At 36.0% G+C, this 18,044-nt stretch overlaps 2 protein-coding genes across 3 annotated transcripts in view; one reads left to right on the forward strand and one right to left on the reverse strand.

Moving 5' to 3' along the window:
• Window positions 1–10,404, reverse strand: part of LOC107586697 (serine/threonine-protein kinase Sgk3) — a 16,955-nt gene extending 6,551 nt beyond the window's left edge. Inside the window, exons 1-13 of one of the 2 annotated variants that reach the window (XM_016274148.1) lie at window positions 10,386–10,404; window positions 7,089–7,277; window positions 6,908–6,991; window positions 6,165–6,237; window positions 4,929–5,004; window positions 4,504–4,579; window positions 4,061–4,110; window positions 3,848–3,905; window positions 3,449–3,532; window positions 3,212–3,343; window positions 2,379–2,491; window positions 1,858–1,894; window positions 1,369–1,455 (exon numbers count right to left, since the gene is read on the reverse strand). In XM_016274148.1, the coding sequence (XP_016129634.1) occupies window positions 1,369–1,455; window positions 1,858–1,894; window positions 2,379–2,491; window positions 3,212–3,343; window positions 3,449–3,532; window positions 3,848–3,905; window positions 4,061–4,110; window positions 4,504–4,579; window positions 4,929–5,004; window positions 6,165–6,237; window positions 6,908–6,991; window positions 7,089–7,166 (948 nt within the window). In that variant the 5' untranslated portion in view covers window positions 7,167–7,277; window positions 10,386–10,404. Of the gene's footprint in view, window positions 1–1,368; window positions 1,456–1,857; window positions 1,895–2,378; window positions 2,492–3,211; window positions 3,344–3,448; window positions 3,533–3,847; window positions 3,906–4,060; window positions 4,111–4,503; window positions 4,580–4,928; window positions 5,005–6,164; window positions 6,238–6,907; window positions 6,992–7,088; window positions 7,278–8,886; window positions 8,906–10,385 lie in introns of those variants that run through there. The other variant, XM_016274150.1, reaches the window with a different exon arrangement.
• A 1,825-nt stretch (window positions 10,405–12,229) lies between these two features.
• LOC107586770 (myb-related protein A) overlaps window positions 12,230–18,044 on the forward strand; it is an 8,980-nt gene continuing 3,165 nt past the window's right edge. The window contains exons 1-6 of the mRNA XM_016274291.1: window positions 12,230–12,252; window positions 14,386–14,473; window positions 14,923–15,143; window positions 15,245–15,260; window positions 15,342–15,481; window positions 15,574–15,688. Coding sequence (XP_016129777.1) covers window positions 12,230–12,252; window positions 14,386–14,473; window positions 14,923–15,143; window positions 15,245–15,260; window positions 15,342–15,481; window positions 15,574–15,688 — 603 coding nt within the window. The remainder of the gene's footprint in view (window positions 12,253–14,385; window positions 14,474–14,922; window positions 15,144–15,244; window positions 15,261–15,341; window positions 15,482–15,573; window positions 15,689–18,044) is intronic.

Genomic DNA, 18,044 nt, shown 5'->3' on the forward strand with positions numbered 1-18,044 from the left:
CCAACTTCAGCAAGATCTTGGGCCTTAAGATTGCATCAGGAATCTCTTTCAGACAGACGAGACTCGCAAGTATCAAACTTAGTTTTATTAATTGATACATTAAGTATCAGTTACTCCTTTTTACGAAGGTGTGTTTGAACTAAGAATCTGACATTTCCCTTAGGTGTAGATCTGCTGAATATGCAAATGGTTTCATAAATTTCATTCCTTATGTCTCTTTTCTGTACTGAGTTAAGCTTTAACCCTTTCCTATACCAACTGTATGCGAGTGTGTGTGTGTATGTGTATGTTAGACCAGTTTATGTGTTTATGTAGGATGTTAGACCAGTTTATGTAGTATGTTAGACTAGTTTAAGTGTTTATGTAGTTAATAAAACCTTAATTGTATCACACTTGACGTGGTTCATTCTTTGCTTAACTGGAGTCACTTAATCATGCAGATTTATGCTACAAGCTTTTGTAGAATTGTACAGTAAGAAAGTTATTTCCCTTAACCAGGAAATTAACGTTCTTAGAATTGACAAGACAGTTGACCCTGAGAGGTCAGCTAAATATCTACAGCGGATCTAAATATTCATAATTAATTATAACTAGTTATGATTAATTATTCATATTTCCTCATGAGCTGATTCGTTACAGAACATATTTACTATAACATTTCACAGTAACATGTTAAACTTTTCAAACATAAAATTGAAAACATGCAATACACAAAAGTTTGGGGTTGGTAAGATTTCGTTTTTCGTTTTATGTCTCTTATGTTCACCAAGGCTGCATTTATTTGATAAAAAATACAGTAAAACTGAAGTATTGTGAAGTATTACTACAATTTTAAATAAATGTTTTCCATTTAAATCTATTTTAAAATGTAATTTATTTCTGTGATGGCAAAGCTGAATTTTCAGCATCATTACTCCAGTCTTCAGTGCCACATGATCCTTCAGAAATCATTCTAATATCCTGATTTGGTGCTCAAGAAACATTTCTTATTACATTTACATTTAGTCATTTAGCAGACACTTTTATCCAAAGCGACTTACAAATGAGGACAATGCAAGTAATCAAAATCAACAAAAGAGCAATGATATGCAAGTGCTATAACAAGTCTCACTTAGCTTAATGCAATTATTATTAATATCAATTATTTTTGAAAACAGTTGTACTGCTTAATTTATGGAAATTGTGATCCATTTTTCCCGAATTATCTGAACGACAACAAAATAACAGATCATTAAGTCTTTACTGATCAATTTAATGTGTTCTTATTGAATACCAGTATTGATTTCCTATTTAAAAAAACATACTGACTCCAAATTTTGAACTGTAACATAAGCATCATTCATCCATCATAATTATAGTATATAATACCTCAGGTGTCCCACAAAATGTGGTCGTTGTGTCTGCTTGGGAGATGCCCTCCTTACACAGTCCAAAGTCAGTCAAGACTATATGTCCCTTAACAGACAAAAGATGCCAACAGGAACATTTTCAGGAAGCATGTCACCACACAAAAGGCCTATTCTTCACAGAGCCAAAGAAGCTTGTGTCTGACTGGAATATTTGCCAGGGCCTTGTAACCTCACAGTTTCATCAGATTCGAAAGGAAATGCACAAATAAAACTTAAACTAATCTCAAGCATTGTTACAAATTAAAATAAAATAAGTCTTCAGTTTCATTGCAATATTTAATTTGGCTGGCCAAAGCTACACTCTGTACACCTCGTCTCAGGAAATCAGAAGAGATTGTTATACTTCACAGCGAGGGTAGATTACTCTGTTTCCCCTGGAACTCTCTCAACGTTGATCAGCTACGCTCTGGCAATGATAAAAGTGTGGAAAAAAAAGAGGGGCACTTACTTGAGAGTCCAGCAGGATATTTTCTGGTTTCAAATCCCTGGGAACACAAGAACACTTAACTTGTTAGCATTTTGTCATATGTTTCCAGGAACAATTCAACTAAAAATCATTACACAGGACTTTACACAGAAAAATCGTAACAATGAATTATAGGTATAGGTATTATAATATGACAAGACAAGCTATTCATAATTTAATGCATTTAATTCAGATGAAGAGCAATTCCTTGCGGTCATAGTGTCACACCCTATGAATGCAAACTATGCTCTCATGATGGTCATTTCACACGTGAGTGTAATTTTAAATGACTACAGTTAAGCCAGTTCACCAATCAAAATTGTTCAAATACGTTCTGGGCAGCAACTGGGAAAACCATAGGAGGGAGGAGGTGTAGAATGTGTCTGTTAAACATTCCACTGCCTCTGGAAATTCTCACACACTTTAACAGTTAAACATCATCCTAGAATCACCAAACAGGCATATTTATAACACAAGTGATCCTTTAGTAAAGCTGCATTTACCTGTAAACAATGGTAAGAGAGTGTAAGTAACCCAGAGCACTTGCCATCTCAGCAATGTAAAACTTCGCTCTGGGTTCAGGAAAGGTCCGCTCTTTTTGGAGGTGAAAGAAAAGCTGTAATGGAAAGAATCAAAAGTTGTAATATTCAATGCATAAATGCAGAAAATAGTCAGGTTACCCATTACATCATGTCTATTTTGTAGCCTGCCTCACAATTATTGGTGTGGTGTTTCATTAGCTGATGTTTAAAATATCGTCAGCAGACTTTTAGCTAAAAACAGGAAGTCAGACCAGTGGTCTAATTGAGCTTGTGAATAGGAACCCTGCAAAATGCCAATAAAATGACCATAAATCAGGAACAGTCATGCACTGGCTTCATCATCTGATTTACATGTCACATGACAATCCCCTGCATTTCCTTGTTAAAGGAATAGTTCACCAAAAAAAGTCTAACATTCTGGCATTATTTACTTAATTTTATGTCTGTTAAAACTCTATGACTTTATGTTTTGGGTGCTATACAACACGTAAGTCAATGAGATCCCCACTGACTTTCACTGTACAAATAAAAACATTCTTCAAAAATATCTTTCTTCTGTGTTCCACAAAAAGGGCAGTCATACAGGTTTGGAACAAAATGAGGATGAGTAAATGATGACAGACCTTTCATTTTTGGGTACACTGTCCCTTTAAGAAGTCATAAAATGACAAATGTCACTGTCAGCATCAGCAATAGCAATATTTATAACATATTGGTTTAATCTGCCAAATAGTGGCTTTTGAGATGTGATAAGGCAGATGTCAGCCTTGAGCTTCTCAACCACAAATACTCACTTCTCCACCATTGACAAAATCCAGGACAAAGTATAACTTGTCTGTTGTCTGAAAGGAATAGTGCAGTCCAACCAGGAAGGGGTGTTTAACATTCTTTAGCAACACATTACGTTCAGCCATAATGTGCTTTTGCTGGCGTGAAAAAAAAATTCAAGGGAATTCATTAATCAAATGTCAAAGAACATAACAGAGCGAGCATAAAGAAAGAGTAGGTATTAAAACAAAGAAAATCATTACCTCTCTCCTGTTTAAAATGACCTTTTTTTGCAAGACTTTGATGGCGTAACACTTCCCATTCCGTTTCCTCTTTGCAAGAAGAACCTTTGTGTGGGAGAGAGCAAGTTTCACCTTCCAATACGGCTGCCCATGGGCATAAAAAAAGACAAGCTTTGACTTCAAAACGGAGAAAATTTCACTTCCTAAATGGAGAGTCTGTGGCTCAGAAACAAACGCTATGGCTTACCGTACAGCAAAGAAAACAGAGAATATATTAAGCCTCAGTGACATTCAGAGCTTTCAGTAACTGATTCAAAATGAACACAAAAGGGATTGACCCACTTTCTCTCACAAAGTGTGGAAGTCACACATTTCAGATCATTTCCATCATTAGGCATTTTATTTAAAAAGAAAACTTACCTTCCCAAAGCTTCCCTTTCCTATGACTTTAAGAAAGTTAAAGTCAGTGGGCTTTGCACTGTTGAAAAAACACAGTGATTAAGGCTAAAATGAAAGCATATGGATCATTAATTTCTACCAGTTTAATGTTTTGCATCCAAATTAGGACATCAATACAATATTTATCATTATACAAAAGCAATAAATTGTTTAAAATAATTCTATAATACTTACTGTGGATTTGCAGATGGCCCTAGGTTTATATTTCTCGAGGTAGAGGTACTCTGTAAAAGATATGGCATATCTTTTGGCAAAACTCATTAAAAAGCAGTAGTAAAACATGCACTTAGTATTTATTTATTTAGAGTTTATTTGTATCTGTACATTACAACAATATAATTGCATACAGAAAAACAGAAAAAAAGATGCATAATAGAGATTACTGGGTCTTGCATACTGCATACTGAGTCCTTAGAAAGGATTTTCAATTAAAAAAAAAACTATACATAATGAACTGAATTTATCAATAACTGTAGCGTGTTAAAATGCTTAAAATATAACTACATAACACTTAATGCCTGTGAATACAGCTAACAAGCAAGACAAAAAGAAAAGTATGAAGACCACTTACTCAATTTGTTATATATTAAAAACATAATATTAGTACATATACCAACCTTATCATCTTCATCCTCTGAGGCATCAAAGAAGTTTTTAGATTTGTCCATCCGCAGAAAGTCTTTGATATCCGGACTGTGCATTTGAAATGAACATTCACATGTTAGAGGTCTGACTGAGGCAATACAAAGCCACAGCTGTGAGAAGGAATATGAGATAACATCAACAACTCGCTGTAACAAGAACTGTAACCATGGCAAATTTTACAGAGAATCAAAAAGAAGCATCTTTTATTTGGCACAGGTTCACAAGATACAATCAAACCGCTTTGTACTCAAAGTTCAGAGAGATATCTGGTTGTGGCAGGTTTTGGCAGATTTCCATTGTAAATCCCACTCAAATTTGACATACTGTACATTTAGATGCACTGACACTGTGAGTGGTGATAAAAACTGAAGCAACAGTAACTGGCTGATATACTCACTGGTTGCAGAGCTGAGGATGGGACACAATCTTCTGAATAAACTCATGTAACCCCGCTCTTCTGTGTTTTATGAACTCTAAGAATTACACAAAATATATAGGCGCAAATTAGCTTAAGAAAAAAAAAAAGTAAATTTGCATAGTAGTGGTCCTCAGCCGATTTTGCTTGATTTTAAGTTCATCAAGTAGTGAGACAGACGACACTACACTTTTAATTTAATATTATTATGAACTGCACACGCCAAAATTGTTTCCATGACACGGGCTAAATAACATAACGTAACATTTTGGTTTCATGCTTTTGGTAGCCAATAATTCACTGCACTAAACACTTTGTGGTACACACAAACCATGTTTATCCTCATTGCAAGCAAACTCATATTTGATGTAGTCTGGATGATTTTTTAACTATGCAGGGTTTTTTCAGATGTCAAGCAACCTGTCCAAGCTGGCATTTGCCTAATTTGGAACTTCCAGCAAGTGACATTTACGCAAATATACATTGTGGTTCATCCAAAGTGCTTATGTAAGCATCTGATATGTCTGATATATCATGCTGCCCATGACCAGAACAGACCTGAGAGCCATTTTTGAGAACTACTCACAATAACCATCACCTCCTTTGGGAAATAACAAATTTATCAGTCACTTATCAAAACCATTAGCCTAAGTCTCTCAGTGCAGCATGGGACACTACTGTAAAAATGTGCACCAAATAATTAGATTGCTATTGTCCAGTGAGACAGCAATTATCTAGAGAGAATGAGGGGGAAAGAGAAAAGCAGAAAGAGAGAAAGAATCTTACCAATGGTGGAGAAGACTTTACAACATGTGCACAAATTTTGCATGTGCTTTCAATGACCAGACTCATGGTTTCTCCATGAAAAAGATCCTGACTGCATACTGGCCACATAATTGGTCGCACATGAGCTAAATACAATTGGTTCTTGGGTGCACATTCTCATTCTGTTATTTATGCACACAATTTTGCTGCCACATTCTCTGAGAGCATAACATGAGATTAAACAAGGACAAAGATTTTATGGGCTCGGGATTTAGCATGGTTGATTTTCTGTATGGAACACTGTTGGATAATATAATTTGGCAAATACACATGATCTCTGTTAAGCTAAATGAAGCGAAGTCACTAATGTATGTGCCCAAGATGATACAAGTTCCAGTGAGCTCTGAACAATATGCATTTTACTTCATGAGAAATCAAGGAACTGTAAAATACCTGGGTCAAAGTTGTCTCCAAATATTCTCTTAGCAGGAATCTTCAAATTCAGAGCAGGAAACAGTTTTTTTAACTGCAAAAAGACACATTATTATCAAAGGTCTAGGGTCAGTACGATTTGTTTAAAGAAATTAATACTTTTATGTAGCAAGGATGCATTAAATTGATCAAAAGTGACAGTAACGACATTATTTTACAAAATATTTGTATTTCAAATTAATGTTGTTCCTTTGAACTTTCTATTCATGAAAAAATCCTGTAAAAAGCGTCCACTAAAATATTAGGCAGGGCAAGTGTTTTCAACTTTGATAATAATAAGAAATCTTTATTTAGCAGCAAATCAGCATGTTAGGATGATTTCCAAAAGATCATGTGACACTGAAAACTGGAGTAATGACTGCTGAAAATTCAGCTTTGCCATCACAGGAATAAATTACATTTTAAAATATATTCAAACTGATTTTTTTAAATTATTTAACATTTTAATAATATTTCACATTAGTACTGTATTTCTGATTAAATAAATGCAGCCTTGGTGAGCATAAAAGCATATTCCTTTTTGAATATACATTTCAAAAAGATTATCAGTTTTATACTTTACATTATTTGGTCATATGTGAATATTTCATTAGAAAAAAAGCTCCAAACCAAAATCAATGTCACTTAAAAATAGCTGTAAACGAATCATAGTTACAGTGGAGTCTGCCTGTCTTTTCACATTGACTACAACTCAGTTTACTTACGGTGTTGTACAGTCTGTCGAATTCTGCATATCTCCGGAACACAAACCACTCGTGCCTTCCAACACTGACAATTACTTTGTAAACCTAACAAGACAAGGATTAAAACAGTCACATATCCGGTGCTACAACTTAGCGAGCCAGAGCTCTCAAAATGTAGATAAGAGCATCAGAGATCACTCACAGTATAGCGTTTCTTCTTGTCTCTCTGCTCATTGGAGCAGGGAATGCTGACATTGGGGCAGCTTGGTTGCTCCTCCATCCTGAGACCTCTCAGAGTCTCACAAGCAACGGCTCATAGATGCAACAGGTCCTCAGATCGCTTCCCTGCCTCTCTGGCACACCTGATTCTGATGGTAACTCTCCATTAGTCCTGCACAGAACACAAACGTACCAAAACATAAGTGAGATGTTCACAAGCACTCTTTTCAGCAGTGTCCAGCGTCCACTTTAGCTCCAGAGGGCTCTTTGGGCCTTGTATGACAGGACAGGAAGACCAAGAGTCACTAATCAACTGTGGCATGAACACAGAGAGGAGCCTCAGTCTGGGCGGCCAAGCGATGAGTCTCCACCTCTCTTTTCCTCACTCTCTTTCATCCTCCCCTCTGCTTCTCTCCAGCTGGGAGGGAGCAAACGGGGACATTTTTCTTTCATATGCCACTTCCACATACTCCCTCTGTCAAGCGCAACACACGAATGCTCACTTGGTGGGCGACATTCCCCTTCCCCTCTGAGGTACAAGAGGTATTTTTAGATAATGCTGCACTGTACCTACAAGATGCAGATTTAAAGGCCAGGAGGAACCTCTCAAGAACAGCTTATGATATAAAACTACACTCTAAAAAAAATCTGTAAAATAGGGCACAATATACTGTATAATTTGAAGGAATTTTTTCGGTATTAATTTTTTACAGGTGTTTTACTAGTATTTTACATTTCATTGCATTGTGTTTTAGAGTTAACATAAATGTCCGTAAAATTAATGGATAATGTTGTGTGTAATGAGCTGCCAGTACTTTTTCTGTTATTTTTTGAATCGTTGTTCAAGCATGAAATAAGGACATTCTTCTGTATATTGACTGAAAAAAAATCAGCATTTTCAGCAACAATATTACTTTAATGCCAGGTCAAAAAATATATTATTAGAAAGATTTATATTTTTCTGGGGGTTCTGAGGTTTATATTTTAACCTTACATATACTTTTATAAATATGTACATTATAAATATATAATATACATATAAATATATACATATATGTATATATAAGGTAGAAAGTAGAAACAGAATTTGTTTTAAATTAAGCAAATAATACTGTAATTATATATAGTATTTAATATTAATTTAATATTTTATATATATATATAATTTTCAAAAGTATACTGACTTGGCCTTGCAGAAACCTCCAATGCCTTCTAACTGTCTAACAGAAATTCTGGTATTTTACAAAATCAATAAAAAGATTTATTATGTTCCAAAAATGTGATTAATGATAAATAAATAATAAATAAATAATTCATAATAATTTAGAATGTAAAGAAATGCTGGATTTAAATGCACCAACCTCATCAAATTGGTGAGCGCCAAAACAATACAGAAAGAAAAACAGACAATTTTATAGAATAATAGACGTCTTTATACATAATACAATACTAATTTTTTTTAAACAAGCAGTGAGATTATTTTAAACCCTCCGGTGTTACTCTTGTATTGCGTGACATGAAATACAAACTAAATGTGTGCAGATGAGATAACAGACTGAAGCAGTTGCAGACACCGTTTACCATATCACTGCGATCTGTATTTCTACATTCCTGCGAACTTGGAGGAATGTTACAGGTTTATTTGCCTGCGTGGTCAACTATTCAAAAACTTGGATAGTTTAATGATTTAATGGACTACTTCTGAAACCACACATGCATACGTAAGTACTGGTTTAAATATGTAAATTAATTCACTGTTCTGCCCAGCCCTAATGATTTACCTGCATACAAGATGTCTCATGTATTGTTCATCTAAAAACAGCCACCAGGAAGCATAGCACACATTCATATAAATGTCTGTTCCAGTGTCAGAGCCAGAGAGTCACTTCACCTTTAAACTGAAACAAGAAGCCGGGCTTCCTTATGCATGACATGAGAAATGAAAGATCTCTCTAAAGGGCATATTTCAAATGAACAAAATAATATATGGGAAAAAAAATAGAACAGATCCAGGCTCATTATTATGCAATTTTAAGAAACTTAGTTAATGTCATCACTACATTGGAGCTGTCAAAAGGTTACTGTTATATGACCTCATCATATAACAACAACTCAAACACTCAAACAGATTTGAGCAGCAAAACGAAAGTACAAAGGAACAGGTATAAACTTGCACAGGCACATCACACATTAAAATCTAGATTCATGCTGTGCAAAAAATGCATCAGTACAGGTTCGCCTTTGAAACTCTCTGGTTTCATCTCGCATTTAGAGTAATCCTACAGTTAGAAAGAGATCAATCTAAAAAAAGGAACCAACTGTAAATGTTTCTCTTTATAACAGTTTAACTTCCAATAAAAATTCCTAACGGAAGGCTTGGTGAATATTTCACTTGTTGGTCATATAATTTTTAGTTCAACTGTCAACATTGAGTAGGCTATTGCTCATGGACACTAAATGACACAGCCCAAGTAAGATTCATAATTTCATTTCCCAATAAGCAACTATTACATGACATTTCTCTAATTTAAATCGGAATGCTTTTTTTTTGTTAAAACGGTGTAGGAATATATATGCAAATCAATTCAATCTAATATAATAATAATAATAATACATAATTACATATTGAACAACATATTGTTTACCAGTATATATTATTTTAAGTGTTCAATAATGCAGGATTGTTTTCATATATTGTATCATTATTTCTATTTAATAAAATAACTAAATAATGTGACTACAACATTTTTTTTTAATTAAATAAAATAAAAAAATAACATAATAGCTGTTGGGTGCTTAATATTAGCAGCTGAAATAGAAAAACAATAACTGATTAAGTAAAATAGTAACAAACAGATTATTGGTCTGTATCTCTTAACAAGAACAATATTCTCTTGTGATATTATCTATTAACCTAAAATTGTATTTTTTTAATTTAGCTAAAAAAATATAAGCTCTGCTCTTGCACAACTCATTCAAATGACATGAATGACTGAAAAAAAAAATACACTACATTTTCTAAATCCTGATGGCCATATGGTGTAAATAAGAATTTTCTTACAACTACATTTTCCGAAGGTAAGAAACAGTAGCATACTGTAAACTGAAACCAACCAAAGCAAATTCCTTTTGACTGTGGGTGACATTTGTTTCTTTTTTTGTAGAGCCCTGTATGTCTGGCATTGGGCTAGGCTGTTTTAAATAAATAAATCATTTTATTACGTAATGTACATTGTGTAGTACTATTGCAGAGAATGCACCTGTTACAGCCAACACTTACTACAACCACCGACGTACTTCTAGAGTCACTCGCGTGCTTCAGATCGTTCCAAGAGACTAAAGACACAACTCGCCTTATTTTCTCACTCTTTCCATCCAACTGGCTCCAGTGGCGTGTCGGGAGGCAAAGGAAGTGCAACGATTCAAAAACAAACTCGGCGTGTCTGGGAACTAAATATTAATCCAGCTTAACTGAAAAGACAACATTCATCGTGTTACCAACGAGCCGCCGATGAAATAAAGACACATTGACGTTTGTTCCGAAGTTCCGAAACAATCCGTCACGTGACTAGACGCGGGGGACGAGGAATAATGATGTTGTAACGGAACATAAACAACAGCACTATCTAGCGGCAGAACTGTCACGAATACCGTCAGTCACATTTTATATTATTTATATTTGTTTCATATTTGTTTTACTTTTTAGGTTCTGTTGTGACAACTGTATATAATATTATATTCTAAATTTTTATATAATATGGAGTACAATTATGACAAAAATAGAAAGGCATGTAGGATATACTAAATATATATATATATATATATATATATAGGATATTTTGTAAATTTCCAACCGTAAATATATCAAAACTTAATTTTTGATTAGTAATATTCATGACTAAGGCCTTCATTTGGACAACTTAAAGGCGATTTTCTCAATATTTAGATTTTTTTGCACCCTCAGATTCCATATTTTCAAATAGTTGTATATCAGCCAAATATTGTCCTATCCTAACCATACATCAACGGAAAGCTTATTTATTAAGCTTTCAGATGATATATAAATCTCAATTGAAAAAAAAAATTGTTTTGTGGTCCAGGGTCACACACACACACACACACACACACACAATATACAGTATGTCTGTTGAAAGTGCAATTCATCATGACTAAAACAGCAAAGCATGTAGGAAATATGTAACACTGCAAGGCAAACGTTTATTAAAATGTGTTAAATTGTAAATAATTTGTCTGTTTGTTTTTAACAAATACATTTTATGTCAAACAAAACTGATATGCTCATGTTTAATATTCCAAAGACAAAAAAAAATCATAAAATATCCGCAAGAGGGCAGCATGGACTTACATCATTAGAAAGCTCTGTGATACGATCAATAAGAATATTTTTACTTCGCAGTGCTGTAAATTACAATATTCAGAACCTGCCAAAAAAATTATATTCTTCGCTACAAAATACCTTCAAGTGAATTATTTAAACATAGTAAGGTTAAGCGGTAAAGTAATCTCACACTACCTCTAGCTGCATGCAAATAAATAAGGCGTCAGCGAGTGACACAGACCAATTGCTGCTCAACGACAAGAGCGCGCTGCTCCGCCCACCTTTTTCAACCAATCAGCGGCGAGGCCGCGTGCGCAGATTCAAACCCGTTTCCGGAAGAAGGCTGGGCGCGAGATTCGGCGGGATGGACAAAAAAAGTGAAACAGAATGAGTGGAAAAAGCGCACACGCTGAGAACACAGCACAGAGTGACAGTACAGAGGGGTGTGTGTGCGTTCAAGGCGCGCAAGACTAACACAGAGTTATATTAATGGATGTTTTACCTTCACCATTTTGAGATCGCATTGGAAGTATTCTTTTTTGGCTTTTATTATTTAATAACAAGCATTGTGGAAGGACGTTTTTCGTTTCCTCATATTTATTGTAAAATTACATCGGGGATGTGACTGTACGGATCTGAAGCTTTTCACGGAAAACAGATACATGTGTGACATTAGCATGTGTGGATAAATGTCAGCTGTGTGTTTTGATTTCAAGAAGAATTGCAACATTGGATGTTTTAAAGACATTTCTCTTTGAAACGAACTGGACTTGAACACAGTTGTCATGGCCAATATGAAGTCTCGCAGGTGAGATGATGAATCTTATTCAGTGCCTTGTAAACTTAATCAAAATGAATTTAAATAAGCATAATAATAGTTATGTTATGGATTGTGTGTAAATGTACAGATCTTATGTTGATGCCCAACTTGCAAAACATCGGGAGATCCTATAAGTTAGATTGTTTATATCTGGAGTTTCCAAGATGAGTTCTTTGTGTCGCAACAGAAATCGCTATGGCAACAGTAAAGCTCAAAATAACAATACTGAAGTATTTAATTACACCGTATCATCTAAGATGTTAATAAATGGTGATATTTAACATGATATGACAGTCCGATCCCTGTGACGCATCACATATTGCACCTGCTGATCCACAAGGTTGATCATGATTCAAAGACTGACTCTAGCAAAAAACATATCTTTTATTGCTATATATGCAAACATGTTTCCTCATGACAAATGTCATTTATCAAACAGTTTCAAATGTTTAAGTTTAGTTTATTGTGTTAGCCTGAATGCTAGCGGTTAGCCTAGCTGTTCCCTATCGAACAGTACAGCTGAAGTGAACTAGCATGTTAACCGGCTATTTCATAATATCTGAAGTAAAATTGGTACGAAAATTAATAATAAAAATGTATCTAAAATCATACATTTATCTACATGTGATAGTGATCACTAAAAAGAAATAAGAGAAAGTGCATGTGGATTATGGTATTAGATGACAGTTACTTTTATAGGTCATTTCATAATAACTACATTATTAGACCATCAACATTAATGTTTAACATAGGATATTAAAGCATATCGTGAATATATAATCAGTTGTATCTTATTCTTTGTATAAATTTACACATTTGTTATACATTTACACTCAAATAAATATCTAGGTATAAAGCCTATAATTCAGCCTGATTTGGAGAGATTAAGGAGGGAAAGCATTTCCTATATAATATAGTCATTAGAAATTCATATGTAATATATTATTAATATAAGTAAAAAATTGATCAAACAGATTTGCATATTTAGAGGTAAACAATAAGTATTAGACTTTATATTAATGTGAATTAGAGTTGTAATAAAGGAGTAAGTATATTCATCTTGTGCGTAATGTTTGGCACACAAGCGTTTATTCACGTCTAGTCAGATTTTCCAAATGATGAAGTTTATAAAGGAAGGTGACATACAGCTTAGTTGTTGTACCTAAAAAAACAGGATGGTATTTATGGATGGATGGAGATTTCAATGTGTGTGTGTGGCCCTGGTATTATTCACTATAGTAATACCTGAAAATTTTGACCTTATGGTGACATTTTTTTCAGCCCCCATTAGGAAAGGCCCCTATGAATCATACTAAATTATGATATTTTTTTTTTATGTAAAAATGCCGTTTTCTGTGAGAATTATGTTTGGGGTAGGCTTAGTGTTAGGGGATAGAATATGCAGTTTGTACAGTATAAAAATAATTATGTCTATGGAAAGACCCCATAAAACATGGAAACCCAACATGTTTGTGTGTGTGCGTGTGCGTGCGTGCGTGTGTGTGTGTACTCTCTCTTGTCCTCTCTTTGTTGCTATTAAATTGGGGGTTGGTAAATTTATGTGTCACATATTGATGGGAGATATCTGAATGTAATTTCAAAAGGGAGACCAGCTGCAGGCCTTAATCTGACGGACTATGATTGTAGTTTGTCCAGATCCTGTTTGCGCTTCCATTGGCCGGGCATTACTTTGGCCTGCCTCCTGACTGAATGATGCATGCAAATCACCTCTGAAATAAAACAGGCTTGTTCATCACCTCACCCCTTTCTTGAGGGTGGAGATCATACTAAAGCATGTTTCTTAAATGAAACGCTTCATTCATTGGGTGGCTTGTAATACAGTTTTTAAAAGTATATTTTAAAGGATTTAAAATGAAATTAAATGTTACTATACTGTACCATACTATACTATTTTACTATAAAGCATCATAATAAGTTCTATCTTTAGACTGAAAAATACTGTTGCAAAGGAAAGGCTAGATTGAATTTCAGCAAAACTATTGTTGAATGTATGTTGTATTATTAGTGACAGGCCTGTGAGTTAGTAAAGATGTTATTGTAGGTGTATGTGTACTTGCTGCAGGTGTTGATGTGGGATTTTGTTGCACTTTGACAGGCAAGGACAGATGGTCAATGTCAGCACCGTTGGCAAAAGGTGCTCAACCCAGAGCTGGTGAAAGGACCCTGGACAAAAGAGGAGGATCAGAGGGTAAGACGAGCCGGGTGTTCTGTGTCCTCAGAGGAAGACAGAGATGGATGAATAAATGGCAAAAGATGACGGATTTGGGTGGGGTGTGATGACCTCATAGTCCTGATTCTGAGTTTTAGAGTGCAAAAGTCATTGTCCTCCTCCTCTACCACCAGAAGAACTGAAAGCTTTTGTTGCAATATCCTACATCACACTGTTTAGAAGTTGCATGACAACATTCCAGAAGAACTGACACGGTTCTAAACACAAAAAGTCACTTTTTGCCCTATTCGGCTTATTATGTTAATATAAATCTAGAAGTTGTACATAAAATACTGTTTTATGGGTCCGTAAGACTTTTTAAATGTTTTAAAAGAAGTCTCTTATGCTCACCAAAACAGCCTTTAGCATCCATTACTCCAGTCTTCAGTCTCACTTAGGTTCTGATCATCTGTTTTACATCTCAACAGGTGATTGAGCTGGTTCACAAGTATGGGCCCAAACGGTGGTCAGTGATCGCCAAGCACTTACAGGGCCGCATAGGCAAGCAGTGTCGCGAGCGCTGGCACAATCACCTCAACCCAGAAGTGAAGAAATCCTCCTGGACCCAGGAAGAGGATCGTATTATCTATGAAGCGCATAAACGTCTGGGCAACCGCTGGGCTGAGATCTCAAAGCTGCTTCCTGGACGGTAAAAAGCTCTATTTTAACTCAAAACCTATGGAGAATATAGAAGAATATCTGTTTGTTTGTTTGTGTGTGCGCCTGTGCGTGTGTGTGTGTGTGTGTGTGTGTCTCACCCTCTCGGGTATGGCTAGATTTATAACACAAAACACCTTTTAGACCACAGAATTGTGTGGATTCATTCAAAACTTTTTTTCCAATTTAGTTCTTCAATGTGTCTGGTGGTGAGCCCTTGAGCCTCGACAATCCTGCTCTTACATCCACTCCAGTGTGTGGACAGAAATGCCTCCTTAACACACCCCACCAGAGAGAGACCACACCAAAACACCAGAAGGAGAATGCAGGGTCAGGCATTATTCTTCACCTCTGCTGTTTGAGAAAATCGAGCTGACAGTCTCAGAATCACGAAATGACCAATACTATTTTTGTCTTCACAGTTTTAGGACCCCAAAACTCCATAAGAATATTATAGTCCACACTCCAAGAACACCCACTCCTTTCAAAAACGCCCTGGCCGCCCAGGAGAAGATGCACGGCCCGTTAAGAATGGTGGTAAGTCCAAATGGAAAAACCCTTGATGCTGTGTCATTATTAAGAGGCCTACAGCAATATATGTATGTATATATATATATTGTAAAACAGCCTGCGCTGTTCTCGGGCCATCCGCGTGGTCACAAAAATTGGGCTGCACGTGGACACTTCTGATGGCGAAAATTGTGTCACGGAACTTGGACTGCCGCAGTATACTTTGGCCTTAAGGCCGCCTCACATACAGCTCACGAAATCAGGATTGTGCTGTGTGTGTAAACTATTGTGCAGCAATTGCCCTATTGTAAAAATGCACTGCATGATCAAACATTTAGGTGAGAAAATTATATATTTTTAAAAAATGTAACAAAAAAAAAAGCCCCACAAGACTCACCTAAGAGGGGAATTCCCCCATTCTGATTGGAGTATGACTATAAATAATTCTACATGTTAAAAATTTGGGTTCAAAAAATCGGCCATCGTATCGGCAGATACTGTTTCGGTGATCGACTCCAACAATCCTGATCTGAGCACACACAGTGTGTGTGTGTATGTATATATATGTACAGTGGGGAAAAAAAGTATTTAGTCAGCCACCAATTGTGCAAGTTCTCCCACTTAAACAGATGAGTTTAAGGGGGGTCTGAATACTTTCCGTACCCACTGTATATTAGGACTGGGCAAGTTATTATTTAGTTAACGCATTAATTGATTAACGTCGACAATTATTTTATCGCGCATTAACGCACAGTTTTTTATTATTATGAAAGTCCGTTGCTCAGAATACACATACAGACAAAACCATAGGTCACAGGAGGGGTGGGATGTTGATCAGTACTGGTTTGGGATGGGTGTCATCACGCATCTCAACCAATGAGAGCATTTGGGGTAGGCCTAAGACTGCAGCACCGCAGCGCTCACATGAAGCGCTCACATGAAGCGCTCACGACTTCATAAGTGGGGAAATAGGAATGGCACGTGAAGGCAGCAGAGAAACGCTCTCGCTCAGCACAGTGGAGTGCATCGTTTTGTTAACTTTGTGGTTTATTATTTTGAGTCGTTTGGGACGCGGTAACACACGGCCCTCTCACAATATATTGCTTTACAGATCTATCACTTTTAACGCTCAGAAATGTTCACGCAATCATGCTGCACGTAGCCAAAGTTCCTCGCTCTGCTCACACTACATGTACCGCACCCGAGCTCAACAGAACCGTGTTCTGGCCCACCTATTCCAACCGAGCCAGGGCCGGCTAAACAAACCGCGGCACAGAGCCATCACACTAGTCAAACGAACTGGGCTTTGGGGGTCAGACGCACTCTGGTACGGTTAAGATTGCCTAGTGTGATACACTCTTATTCTCCCGCATCCCGCACACACGAGTCTCTACCCGCCCGCACTCGCCCATCAAGTGTTGTCCCACGCCGCACTCTGTTGCGTTGGGTCCCGCAATAGTGCAGGTCTCTACTCGGAAAGTGCCTGTTATAATGTTATGATCGAGGCTCTGGAAACTTGTTTTTCTATAACAAACTATAAAATATTTTCTATAAAAACATTAATCCCGAGGCAGTGGCAAATAGCTTTGGTTTTATATTTAATTTGATTACATTAATGTTAAAAGTTGAGATTTACAAGAAATGTTTTAACTGCTACTATGTAAAAGGAATTCTGCTGTAAAAAAGCACCTTATTTGTTTAAAGTGTTTGCAAACCAAATGTTATTGCACTTTTGTTCATATAGCAGTACTTTTAAATGAAAAAGTGCACAATACAGTACTTTTGAATTCATTATTGAATTTCGTGCATAACAATGCGATTAATCGCAGAAAATCATGCGATTAATCATGTTTTTTTTTTTTTTTTTTTTATTATCGTTGCCAGTACTAATATACACACATATATATATATGTATATATAACTTCATGAATATTTTTATAACTTAAAGGGGTGCTATTATGCTTTTTCACTTTTTCAACTTTAGTTAGTCTGTAATGTTGTTGTTTGAGCATAAAAAAGATCTGCAAAGTTACAAAGCTCAAAGTCCACTTCAAAAGGAGATATTTTGTTTAACAGAAATCACTTTTCAAAAACTACAACGAATGACTTTTTTGGACTACAACGCATATTTTCCGGGATTTGTGATATCACAAAGATCGACGAATGAGATGAGACCTGGGTGAGCTGCACTAGAGAAGGCAGAGTGTTATCACTATGTCGGAGACACGCTAGCTTTCCCAAAGCAGACAAACTTAGAGTGGTTACAATCATCCTGGTTTAAAGCGCGCTCAAATTTATTTGATTTTGACGCAATATTTACACTGAAGCTCGCAGGCGGCTATGGTAAGGGGCGTGACATTTCCCGACCAGGCGCCGAGTGCTG

Source organism: Sinocyclocheilus grahami, unplaced genomic scaffold (assembly GCF_001515645.1).
Source record: "Sinocyclocheilus grahami isolate Dianchi unplaced genomic scaffold, SAMN03320097.WGS_v1.1 scaffold85.1, whole genome shotgun sequence".
NCBI lineage: Eukaryota > Metazoa > Chordata > Actinopteri > Cypriniformes > Cyprinidae > Sinocyclocheilus > Sinocyclocheilus grahami.